This window comes from Drosophila sulfurigaster, chromosome 2L, assembly GCF_023558435.1.
Source record: "Drosophila sulfurigaster albostrigata strain 15112-1811.04 chromosome 2L, ASM2355843v2, whole genome shotgun sequence".
Lineage (NCBI taxonomy): Eukaryota > Metazoa > Arthropoda > Insecta > Diptera > Drosophilidae > Drosophila > Drosophila sulfurigaster.
This window is the reverse complement of record NC_084881.1, coordinates 20,337,401-20,351,068: the sequence shown is the minus strand read 5'-3', so window position 1 is coordinate 20,351,068 and position 13,668 is coordinate 20,337,401. Positions and strand designations below refer to the sequence as shown.

General features: G+C 34.3%; 1 protein-coding gene across 1 annotated transcript; it reads left to right on the top strand.

Annotated features, from left to right (window-relative positions):
- The first annotated feature begins 3,839 nt into the window (after positions 1 to 3,839).
- On the top strand, positions 3,840 to 5,552 carry LOC133850088 (angiopoietin-related protein 3-like). The gene is made up of 4 exons (XM_062286064.1): positions 3,840 to 4,403; positions 4,477 to 4,533; positions 4,609 to 5,266; positions 5,328 to 5,552. Exons 1-4 carry the CDS (start codon positions 3,887 to 3,889, stop codon positions 5,422 to 5,424), a joined length of 1,329 nt encoding a protein of 442 aa, XP_062142048.1. The 5' UTR covers positions 3,840 to 3,886; the 3' UTR covers positions 5,425 to 5,552.
- The last annotated feature ends 8,116 nt before the right edge of the window (positions 5,553 to 13,668 follow it).

Genomic DNA, 13,668 nt, shown 5'->3' with positions numbered 1-13,668 from the left:
TAACTTACGTATAAATCATTCAACTCATTTCAAAGATTTAGTGAAATAATTTAAATATGGCATTTCTATTAGACAGCATTTTTATTATACAGATACAAGATATAAGTTTAATAGGTATTCGATAAAAACATTTAAATGATTCTACATAAGCGAATACTCGTATAATTAAATGTTGCTTCAACTTGGCTATCCCAAAACTTAGTTGCTATTAATGTTAAAACGGCTTTCTGTTGTGAGTCTTGAATTAACTTTCAGAAAATTAATAAACACACATACATATGTAAGTGTCTCAAATTATTCGTTGAATTCCTTAAAATTGTGTGCTTAACTTTCCACCTTTATTCAATATGCAATTCTATTTTAAATATTGCTGCTACCTCTACTATTCATTCATCCTCTTAGATACAGCCAAATGGAGGCAAGACAATGTGAGCATTAATACGGCAATCGATAGCAAATTAATTAATGTATAATCTTCTTGGCGATGGGACATAATCCTAATACTCTCTCTGCATTCAATGCAAATTTCGCGCTCGATGAATCGTAATGTCCGCTGTTCATTGGAAACCGCCAATATTTTGCTTAACATTGAGCCAAAAGCCAACAGCAATTAGAGGCCAATAAGTGGCTCAAAATGTGCAACTAGGGAGTAAATGTAGGCGAAAATAGATATATAGAATAAACATGCAATATAGAGTAATATATTTACAACAGCCATTTGCAAAAGTTCAGAATTCTGTTGTTGGGTTCATGTAAGTAAAACAAAAGTAAAACTGAAATATATTACATAGATTTCCAAATTAATATCTTAAACACTTATTCCCAAGGCATTTATTAAGCAATCTCAGAAATTACCCATATACAAAAATTATTTATCAAAAAGTTTTAGGTTGATTCTTAGAAACATTTTTCAATTTATTCCTTCGATTTCATGTTGCTTATTGTCAAAGCGTTTGCTTTGAATTTTTGCTAAGCTTCGTCGCTGTAGAAATATCGCATTCTTTGCTTTCTAGATTCCTAACTAAAGAGCAGTTTTAGTTAATGTACGATATCAATTTTCAAGGTTTTTTTATTTTTAGAAACATTCGAAATTTTGTTTATTTTCTGAAGTTTAAATTTTAAAGTACGTTTAATGATTATCTGGAACTTGTGGATTCTTTTAGCTAAAAATACGTTATTCTTATTATAGCTGATTGTTAAAAGTTTCAAAAGTCGTTCTGATAACTAAAGGCAGCCTCTACATACATGGATTTAAATTAGCTTCAACTTGGCGGAAAAATATGCACAAAGTTTAGTAGTTATTAGGCACGACCGGCAGACGCTTGTCAACTTTGGATCATTATGGAAAATAGAATACAAATATTTCTTGTATTCCTTACAATTGTGGAGATATCAACAGTGTGCTCACAACCAACAGAAAACGAATTTAGTTCAACAACTAATGCACTTTCAGTGATATCAAATTTGGAATATCAATTAGCACAGTGTCGAGCAGAGAATAAAACTCAAACCCTTTCAACCATATTATATGGTATCCAAAAACTTCAAACGCATAGCGAAAATAATAACAATATCGAAATCAAACTGAAACAAAAAGATGAGATAATCGCATGCCAAGAAGCTCAGTTAGCAGATAAATCAAATCTTCTGGATATACAAGTATATAAAACCAGCAAAGCTAAGCAGGATATATTCGATTACCAGGCGCAAATCAAAAACTTGCAATCAACCATAATATCCCAGAATACTATTATCAACAAAACTGAAGTCGAAATAATAGAATGGAAGTCGAAAAATGAAAATAGTAAGTGCTAACTGCATTTAATGGAAGTCAATAATTGAAATTTATTTACAAACTAGAAAACGGAGATATTCAGAATGAAAAAAAGGAGACGGAACTAACTCAAGACGAGCTAAGAATGCAATATTGAGCAACGAATTAGAATTAAAATTAAATTTTTTTCCAACTACAGGTAACTGTGAAAAACGATGTATTTACAGGAGTAACCAGCTGAATGAATCACTGCAACAATGGAAGCATTGTATTAACTTAAAAGACACATTTAAGAAAGATCTTCAGACCAAGGAACTTGACTTAAAGGAATGCCAGAAGCAGACCATTTCTCTTCCCACCTCGTGTTTAAACATTACGAGACAGGGAATTTATGAGATAGAACTTCCAAATAGAGATCCTCTTAAAGTGAAATGCGATGGCATTGGTTGGATGGTCATTCAGCGACGATTCGAAGGGAAAGAAGACTTTAATAAGAACTGGGAGGAATACCGCAATTGATTTGGTGACTTGAGAGGGGAGTTTTTCATAGGATTGGAAAATCTTCATCTTATTACGAATTCAACAAAACACGAGCTGGATATTTATGTGTTTAACAGAGGCGTTTATTATGGAACATATGATAACTTTAGGATCGGAAATCAAGATTCCCTCTACGAGTTGGAATCAATAGGGAATTTCACCGGCATCGATCATAATAATTTAGAAGCTAACGTTAAGCAGAAATTTTCAACATACGATAGAAATAATATTCCAAATGCCTATCAACATTGTGCCGAGCATCCCATGGGCGGTTGGTGGTATCCAGCAAATTGTGGTGAGAGGTGAGTTTACTTTCACGACAAATTAATTCAAATAATAGAAGCTTGTTTGTCTTTCAGTAATCTAAACGCAGCATATAGATATGGCAAAGGCATCATTTGGCACTCGGGAGGTGCAACCTCCACGGAGATGAAGATTCGCCCACTTTAAAAACGTGGAAAGTCTTACCTAATTAAATTACTTTTTGAGTACTAATTTCTTCAATCATAAAAAAATGGATTTTCTTTTGTCAATAAATTCAAATCAAATAATTTTGTCATCTGTCAATGCAATCTGTGTTTTGCTTTTTGCATTACAATAACATATATAATTATTCAATTAAACATGGATAAATCTTTTGTTGTATTGTTGTATTGAATTGTTGATATTGCAGTTTAATGCTTAACAAAATGAAGTAACTATATTTTGGTTTTGCAAAAAAAAAAAACCCGTTTTTAAACTTTTAATTTTCGCAACACTTGCTTCTGTTTAAGGCTTTCAGAATTATGATAAAGTTTTAGGTATAAATTTAAAAATATATATTACTCGCATTACAAAATAAGTGAAATAAGAGTGATTTTATTAATTTTTTTTTTAGTATATACGAAAGTATGAGTGTCGTAAATATATTTTGAATAGCCACCAAAAGGGAGTGAATATTTCTGAGCAAAGTTAAACAATATTTGTCGTTTCATAAATTTATGTTTTGAACATTAATTCATATGGTTCATTTTGAACAAGGAAAAGTCTTCTGCAATTTAGCATTTCAATATTGTCATGGTACTTTGTATTAGAAAATTAGCTTCGTGAAAACTAAAAATTAAATATCGTTGAACCTATTTCGGCAATCAACTTTACGTTATTTTTTTGGGTCCTTACTGCTGAGAAATATTGATTCCCACCTAAAGAGCAGATTTAGTTAATTATTAATATTATTATTTTATTGAAATAACGATTTGCAATCATATGAGCTAGGGCCTTCAGACTTTTTAGTTCATTTACTTAATGAAGTTAGAAGCGTTCTAAATTTAATTTTGCAATTTTAAATCTCAGTTTAAGACTTCTAAATTTCAAAGCTCGTTTTAGGATAAGCCGCCTGAACTTGTTGGCGCTTTTTATCGAAAACTATGTTAATTTTGTTTTTTTTTTCAAAGTTGATTACTTCGCATACTTCTGATAGTATTATGTTGTTTAAATCCAAAAGTATAGCTTCAATTTGGCGGCGAGATATGTATAAAATTTAGTAGTTATTAGAGTCAAGTAGCAAACGGATGTGAATTCGGGATACCGAAAATGAAAATGCGATTTGAATTTTTTTTTATATTCCTTATAATTGTGGAAATATGGACAGTGTGCTCGCAACCAAGAGAAGGCGAATTTATTTCAACTACGAGCTTACCAAACGAGAAGCATAAAACTACAGTGAATTATGATGCAGTTATATTTAATTTGACAGATCAATTAGCACAGTGTCGAGCAGAGAATAAAACTCAAATAGATACTGATCTTTTGACCATATTACGTCGTATTCAACAACTTGAAACGAATAATAATTATAATAACGATAACGATATCGAATTCGAATTAAAATTAAAAGAAAAGGTTGAGATAATCGCTGCTCAAAAAACTCAGTTGAAGAATAAACTAAAACTTTTGGATGACGAAATAAATGAAACTATTAAAGCTAGGCAGGAAGCATCCGATTACATGGAGCAAATAAAGAAATTGCAATCAACTATAGCTTCTCAGAATGCTACCATCAATCAAAATAATGCTGAAATCGTAGAATTAAAATTGGAGCTCAATAAAAGTAAGTTTAAAGTTTTAAGTGAGTACTAACAACAGTTAATGGTAAGAAACAATTTTATTTATTCTCCAATTAGAAAACAATGATATTCAGAAAGAGAAAGAGGAAAGGAAATCAATTAAAAGTCAGCAATGTATGTAAAAAAATTTGAATGAACTACGAATTAAAAATAACACAAATTTAATTATGTTTCAATTCCACATATTAGTTTCGTGTGAGGGTCGCGAAATTAACCTGGCCACCAATCATCAAGGTACACAACATCAACTGATGCATTGCGAATTTGAAAAAAATAGTACTGAATATAATCTGCGGCGTAATGAACATAAATTAAACGAATGTCTTAAACTGGCTGCTACACTACCTAAACGCTTTCCCACCTCGTGTTTGAACTTGACGAGTGGTATCCATGAGATACAAATTCGAAAGGGAAATCCTTTTCAAGTGCTATGCGATGGTGATGGTTGGATGATCATTCAGCGACGATTTAATGGAAGTCAAGATTTCGATAAGAGCTGGGAGGAATACGTTAATGGATTTGGCGACTTGAATGGAGAGTTCTTCATGGGTTTGGAAAAACTGCATCTTGTAACCAGTTTAAAAAAACACGATATGCACTTTAAATTAACATCTATAAGGGGCGTATCTATGGGAAAATATGATAACTTTAGGATTGGAAATTCAGCATCTCTCTACACATTGCAATCAATAGGAAAATTGTATGCCATTCAGGAAGAAAATAATTTGGAAAGGCATGTCAATCAGAAATTTACAACATATGATAGAAATAATATTCCAAATGATTATAAAAATTGCGCTGCAAATGGAATGGGCGGTTGGTGGTATCCAGAATATTGTGGCGATAGGTGAGTGAAGGCATATGATGAATTATTTGAAATCATTTAACATAATCTGATCATCTTGCAGTAATCTAAATGCACCATTCGGAAAGGATAGTGGTATAGTTTGGTTCTGGAGAGGTGGAACGTCTTCAATCATGAAAATCCGACCACATGGATATTGAAAAGTCGTATCTTGTTTTCTTGCACTTTTGTTAATTTACAACGAATTAAATTGTTTTATGCTAAGCGCAGTTTAATAATTCCCCTTTTTCTATGGATTTGTTTGTTTTGTTTTATCATTGCAGCAAAATGTATATTATATTGATATCAACTTGAAATTGCGCAAATAAAAATTGTATGAAATTGTATTTTTGTACTATTGACTTTGTGGTATATTTTGAGTGTAGAGCAATATCATATGTCAAATATAACCATCGGTATATTTCAAGAATATGGTTTTATTGAAAATGGGAAGCGATTATGAATGTATTACATTAACACATACCAAATGTAGAAATTGATATATTTTAGAATTTTTGTGGTATTTTTTTGGTATATTAAAAAAAAAAATTGGAAAAAAAACCAAACATACCCTTTGGTATATTATAGTATTTTTGTGGTATAATTTTGGTATATTTAAAAAATATTTATTGAAAATGGATAGCGAGTATGAATGTAATATAATATCATATATCAATTATTACATTCAGTATATTTGTCTGGTAATTTTGTGGTATATTTTTGGTATATTTCAATAATATGGTCTTATTGCAAATAGATAGTGGCTATATCTCAGTCGAGCAAAACTCGACTATAGTTTTGTTACTTGTTTTTTATTAAATTACTTGCCAAAATGTAAATTTCTTCGCAGGTAAACGCCAACGCCTTATATTTTATATTCATAAATTAAAAGCAAAATATATTTTTGAAGATCTCTTCTTCGTTTTTCCAACAGTACAGAAAAATCTTAATTTTAATTGTATCTTTGATCTTAATATGTGAACTTCCTTAAACGGAGTTAGTTATACCTGAACACGTATCTTTAGGTGACACTGCCAGAGATCATTGTACCGATCGTCGAGTTGCAGATTCACTGGGCGAACTCTCCTTTACCTTTTGTAAGATTGCACATAAATCAATAAGGTAAAATAACAGTTAAGTTAAAAAAGAAAAAGGGATGCACAAGGCAATAAACTGGCGAGTCAACTGAAATGCAACAGCCAAAAGCGTGATAAGAGAACTGCAGGCTAGACAGAACTGCAGATAGATAAAAAGATACTTTCGATTCGCTCAGGGTCTTTAGGCAATGAGATGTTTTGTTGTGCAACGAATTGTCAATGTTAACGATGGATGGATGGACACAGGTACCAGAAACTCATTCATGAAATGCTGACACTGCGATTGCAAAAGAAAGAGACAGCGAGAGAGAATAAGGGAGAGAGGAGGCGAGACAAAGGAAGAGCACGTAGCTGTCTCTCCTGTGAAAGTGTGAAACGTGTCCGAGGAATGCCAATGAATTTCTTGCTTTCGTTCGCTTTGGTGAAATGCTCTGACACTTGACGTTGCCAAACATGAGACCAACTCGAACGATGGAGTCACCAGAGAAGAAAGAGGAGGAGTTGAGTTACGCGCATGCAATGTCCATAAATAAATGCGAAATGCATTAAACGCAGCGAAGCAACAACAACAACAAGAACAACAGCAACGCACGTCGACGTAATTAATTAAAGCATTAAGTGCTAATTTTACGACAACTCGATTTGTGCATCCCAATGACTCTGCACCACCTGCCGCCGTCTGAGCGAGAATCTTTCAATCTTTTACACTCGTGGTCGCTCTGTGGCAATGCAATTTGCATCGCCATCGGAATTTGGCAGTCAGTCGTAGAGTAGGAAGCGAAACGTCTCGACGGCTGTCAGCGGCGACAGGCGACAGTCAGACCCCAAAAACAAAAAAACAAAAAACTGAAACAAGTTGCCTCCCGTTTCTCTTCCCTCCAAGAACATTTGTTCAACTTTTCAACTGTCGCCAAGATTTCCATCTGAGTTCTGTTCTGTTCTGTTGGGTACATCGTCGCAGTTTGCACTTCATATTTTTCAGTGGCCCTTTGTTTGCTTTGATGTTATTTTTGGGGTCGGTCCTAAAGCCTTAAAGAATGCTCGTTTGTTGTTGCTGCTGCTGCTGCTGTCACACTTAGAACTCAACCAGCAATTAATCATATGCATTGCTTTCTTCGCCTGTCCAGACAAACGACACTCTTGACTTCTCTTGTCTTTCTAGTATTTCGTGCATATTGATGGGCAAATCGGTTGACAACAAAGAAATTACAAATAAAATATACAAAAAAATACCAAATATTGTGGTGGAAAAAATTACAATTATTTTGTAAGTGAATGAAATGATTGATATTTGTTTCAAGAATGTTTTTCTAAGAATCACATTCAAATGTTTTCGATAGTTGTATAGATATGTGAAAAATTCAATGTTTGAAAAACCTATTTAAAAGATTTTATTTTCATGAAAAATAATTTAATTTCTTCAGAACTTTGCATTGTTTTCCTAAGAATCGCAATCAAATATCCTCTTGTGGAGATATATCACATATGCTGTAGCTTACAAAATAATACGATATTTTTAAGCACTTTCTTCAGAACTTTGCACTGGCGCCTATATGCGACTTCATCAAACAGAATCCTTTAATTGGGCCAAACACTAATTATATTATTTAAATGACTCATGAATTTTACGTCTTTTCTCAGCATTTTATTTCTCTTTCTCATCGTCGCATTCCCCATTCAAATGTCAGCTCAACAGCCCGCACATTCTTGCCTATAAAAATTGTTTGCGCTTTTCTAGCCACATTGACATTTTCTGCAACTGCAACAATAACAACAAATACAACAACATCAACAATGGGCCAAAACGAAAAGAAATGATTGGAAATTTATCAGTTGCATTGTTTGATTTTATGCCTTTTGGACGCCTATTAAAGGATTATAAATGGATGGGACCATCGCTTTTAAAGAGATTCCCCCCATTGAGCTGAAGCTTAAGGAATTTTATTATGATTGTTCCCTCGACACATTGCGTTGGAATTTATGGTAGGGATTTGTGCTTTAAAGCACACAGACTGACTGCAGACATTTATATCATATACATACGTATTTTGTGCTGTTATTGCGAAATTCTGATAGATGACCACAAAATGGAAATATATTTCCATTATATTCGTAGCATTTTTGTTGTGTGCATATTTCAGCAATTAAAATGAGAGAGATTTCGCTGGCTCAGGTAGAGAGAACCATTAAATTGTTCGTAACACAATAGTTGCGAAAATGTCTATAATTACATGAAATGTGAGGGGTTGTCTTCTTCGTACATTGCATTCGACTGCATTTCCGATTTTCACATTTTCCGATTGTGCAGGATGTCGATGATGATGACGACGACGAGTGTTGGTAAATAATTGGTTATGGGTCTGCAAATCCCATGGCTGATGAGCAAGATACTGCCGCAGAGGGGGGTGAAAATCAAACACACATTGAAATTGCCACTCGACTTTTCCCACCGTTTTTCGCCTGCCTGCCTGACTGTCTGTCTGTCTGTCTGTCTGTCTGTCTCTCTCTGTTTTGTCTGTGATTTCTACGTGTTTATGCACGCATTTCGAGTTTTGACGTCGTGTCAGTTGCAGCTACAGATTTTATGTCGCCTCTATGCGTGTGTCACTTTTATTTCATTATTGCTGTAAATTCGTTCGGCAATAACATAAATTTCCCACTGACACACATAACAAATTTCTTGCTGGCCGCCGTTTATTTAAGATGTGCCAAAGAAAAACAGTTTTTCCTCAAAAGAAAAACCACATACATTCCTCAGAGCTGTAGACTTGAAAGTATTTTTGTAGAAGGCGTGCCGCAAAGGCTATAAACAGCTAAAGTCTTTTTTTATTTTTAAGAACTATGCTAATAACAATTTGTACAGTTTATCAAATTAAAATTCAATTTGCTGGATACTTTTATTGCAGAAAGATTTATGAAAGTTGGAAGTACTTTTTCGTCTATAAATTTCACTCTGGTATATTTTGTACTTTATGGTATATTATAAATGAAGGAGTATGTCGATATACCAAATGAAGTTTCTGGTATGTTTTGTATTTTATGGTACATTTAAAATGTAGCAGTATATCAATATACCAAATAAATCTTTTTGGTATATTTTGTACTTTATGGTATATTTTGATTGTAGTACTATATCAATATTCTATATGTATATGTACTTTGTACACAATAGTATATTTTATATATATACTATATATAGTATGTATATCGATATACCAAATAAATAATTTTTGTATATTTTAGTATATTAATTTGACATATTTAAATAACTACTAAAAACCTTTGGTTTATTTTGTACTTAATAGTATATTTTAAATGTAGTATATATCGATACACCAAATAAATAATTTCGGTATATTTACAGACTATTACCAAACCGGGTTTGAAAATACATATGTGTACGGGTAATCTAACATTTGTTTTAATATGCAAAAAGTAAAAAAATCCCAAAATTCTTACATATTTCAAGCAGCTGTTTCAAATTGATTTCAGCACTTATTTGAAATATTCTTTTGAACATTTTCATCCTGTTTGCCTCTTCAACCCACACAAATGATGACTTCCTTTTGCAAAACATGCAACATAATATCGGCAACATGCATTTATATTCATTCCATGTACTCGGAAATTGAATGTTTGCGGAACATTCTGTGACATACGTATGGCGACTTTAATGATCCTCCTCAGTTGTATTCCTTTGGGTATGATCTTGTAGAGTGGATTAAGTGCAATACAATAAACGAGCACGCAAAGTAGCTGCCACTTAAGCTGTTGTGTTTGTGCAACACCCGCAACACAAGCACAGCAACAACAAGTGAGAAATGAGGAATGTTAATGCGCCACAGCCCCCGAAAAGCTACAAAACGTCGCCGAGTCATTAAGTGCCGAGGGGAAGGTGAAGTAAATGAGTAAGAGGAAGGCGGCAGCATATTTGAGGCTGGGGCTAAAGGCAGGGGGGCAGGGGCAGACTCGTGTCTCGCTCTCTGTCACTGCGGAAGGTGGCAGAAGGTGCGCATCAATTTTGAAACATTTTTGAAACATTTTCAGCCTCCAAAAACTCAATGGCACGCCCCCGCGCATTAGCTGTTCAGCTCCCCTTCCACCCGGATGATTGTAGAGGGGGGAAAGTCTGAAAACATGGACAGATTTTAGCTGTGGCCACACAATTATCTGCGGCAGATCCTCGCTATAGACAGCTGAAAGATGCGAGTGAAAAAAAGTGTTAAGTAATGAGTTAATCTGCGGAGCCTTCGCATGATTAAGTGCTTCAAGCAGCGGTTGCTGTTGCTGCTGATGATGATGATGATGATGTGGCCTCTAAATAGAATCATTTCGCCTATGTTGGCTTGTCTCGCTGCCTGATGAATTATGATGGAAGCTGCCTGAAAATGTCTGCACATTTGTTTTGACTTTATCTCTCGTTCCCCATGTCTGCAGTAGTATTTATCGCATAGATTAACTTGAATGTGGCCAAGATTAAAAGCAGCGGCGCAACTTAAAGTGCAGCAAAAGAGCAAAAGAGCAGCTGGAATTGCTGCAACTATTTTGGAACTGCAACTGAAACTGGAATCGTTTCTTATCTGGAAATGAAGTAAAAGCAACGAAGAGACCGGTAGCTAGTCAAGGCTGTAGGCGGGGCATAAGTAAATCAAAAGCCGCTTTGACATCACAACATTTACCTTATCAATATGATAAATTACGATACAGATATCAATGTGCCGGCGGTTGCAACTCTTGCTCCATCTCCCCATTAGACGCCTAGTATCTAAGTAGGTGAAAGTGAAAACGGTAGCCATTGGCTCTGATTGACATAATTGGGCTTAACGCAAAAGCCGCAAACATATGTCGAAAACAATTACGAATGCCTTGGCTTCGAGTACGAGACTCAACGATACTCTATAGAATAGTTTGTTAAAGAAAGAATACATTTCTAGAAAAATGAATTGCCCTAAATTTAGTTTTTACCATTATTTATTTATATGGTTTTTGTTTTATTGTATTCAGTGAAATATTAGTAAGTATTTATTGAATTTATGTAATTCTTAATATTGCAACAAAATATTTGATACAGATACATTAAAATCTTTCTAAATAAAATCGTTTTCCTTCACAAAAATCTGCATACCCAATTCTTCTCCCAAAAAAAATTCTACAGGGTATGCACATGAAAGATATCGCACTCATTTATAGTTTATGATCATACAGACAATGATCAATGACAATGAGCAATCTGTATCATAAATATTGTCAGTTTGACATTATGAACAACAGCGACATCCACTCACAAAGTGATGCGTATTATTTTTTGCCTTGTTCCTGACCAAAAACCCCAATTAAAATTGTGATTATAAAGCACAAACACAAACACAAAAAAAAAGAGATCAAGAGAATACTACACACATTTGATATGAAGTCCATCTATGTATAAAGCAAAGTCGTACTTGTGTTGTGTTTTCTTTTTGAGGTAGGTGAACACACAACGAGCCATAAATTATAATTATCGACGAGATTAACTCTTTGCCGTGGCACTTAACGTCGATGACACATGCGGCGAGAGTGCTATGCATGTCCAGAAACTCCACAACAACCCCTTTCCCCTGCTACAATTCGACTCCAAAATGTACCCAAAAACCCAAAAAACCAAAAAAAAAAAAAAAAAAAAAAAAAGAGTCCAAGTGAAGAGTTGCCGTTTGTTGCTGGTGAAAGAAAGCAAACCGCAGATAAGCAGCAAAGACGACACTAAATCGTATGCGATAGCAGCGACATCAGCAACAACAACATCAGCAGAATCAAGAAAATTAAAATCAAAAGACAAATGCTACAGACAACCAAATGATGTGCTTAGAGATACCCTGTACGCAGAACTTATTGGTATGAAATAAAGAGGAAAATGTGACACTTACCAACTAAAGCTAGCTCTGCAAGTATTATCTGAAAGTGAAGCAACAAATTGTTAGTTTTATGAAATAAATATATACAAAACAAATTAGTTTTATGAAATAAATATTGAATAAAAGGAAGATTACTTTTAAATTAAACTAAAATAATATTAATTATTATAAAAAACAAATGATTTGATTTATGAAATAAATAAATAAAAGACAGAATTCATTTAATATTATAATATTTATAATCTCTTAATATCTCTTTCTAACTACTTCTATGTTTGCCATTGTTTAATCAACATTCTAAAATAGTCTACAATCTCCCCTAAGAACTGCATTCCTTTGATTTACCCTGCAAAACAATTTCCTGATAATTTCATATGGCATAAAAACATGACACATGCTCGCTTAACAAAAAAAAGAGAGAAAAAATTTTAAAAGAAATCAGAGAGAAAAAACAAACTAAGTAAATAATGCATTCAAAATGTTGCAGGGCCTGAAACAAGGCACAAAAAAGCTGTCTCATACATTGCATGTTTTTGTTGTTGTTGTTGTTGTTGTTATTATTGTTGTGCCAGTTGTTGCTGTAGTCGTTTTTTATTTTTGGTGATAACTTAAGGGGAGACAATGTGGCAAGACGTTGCGACGTTGTCGGCTTTTCATTGATATCTCTCGGTGGCAAACAAAACGCAAGAAGCTCAAGAATTTATGACCCCCTGTGGCTTTATCGACGCCTCTGACAGCGACAACCCTTGGCTGGGTTGTCGCTAACTGTGTGTCTCTCGCTGGCTGCGATTGAAAAGCGGTTGAAAGATTTCAGAAGCGAACTGAACCGAACAGAACAGAACAGAAATGCTGAATGTTGTCACAGGAAGAGAGCAAAGTCAAGGGTTTCTGTTTTTTTTTTTTTCGATATTCCATTCCCATACCGAATTGCTATATAGTGTATAAGTAAGTCTCATACATTGTTTGTAGTAATACACACTGTACCCACTTCATTCAGCAGTTGGATTTCATTCATCGAATCTGTTGTCTGTGATTTGAGACGCCTTCGCTTCGTTGTCTCCGTTCGTCGCATTTGGTAATTTTCAATTTTTTTTATTGTCGCCAAGGGTCGTCGACGCTCTTGACCCCCGACCGAAGACCGAAGCCGGAGCTCGCAGTATCTGTGCATCGCTTTGGCTTATCAGGCACAGCAAATGTGTGATTTGTGCTAAGTTTTTGGTTTCGCCTGAAGGCACAACAACCGTTAAGTCACTTGCGATTTATGAAGCGTCAGATTTGCCTCTTTTCCCTCGAGTCTAATGCTTAATTATTGCAAATTGCATATTGACAGAGAGAGAGAGAGAGATAGTCGGAGGGAGGCCTCAACTCTCAATAAAAAATTAACACGAATTTCGTTGAATGCATTTCTGCTTAATAT

Bases quoted from the DNA above. Each gene is read 5' to 3' on its own strand.
- LOC133850088 (XM_062286064.1), top strand. From the start codon at position 3,887: ATGAAAATGCGATTTGAATTTTTTTTTATATTCCTTATAATTGTGGAA. The intron at 4,404-4,476 runs GTAAGTTTAAAG...TTCTCCAATTAG, and splicing joins AAAATTGGAGCTCAATAAAA to AAAACAATGATATTCAGAAA. The intron at 4,534-4,608 runs GTATGTAAAAAA...TCCACATATTAG, and splicing joins ATCAATTAAAAGTCAGCAAT to TTTCGTGTGAGGGTCGCGAA.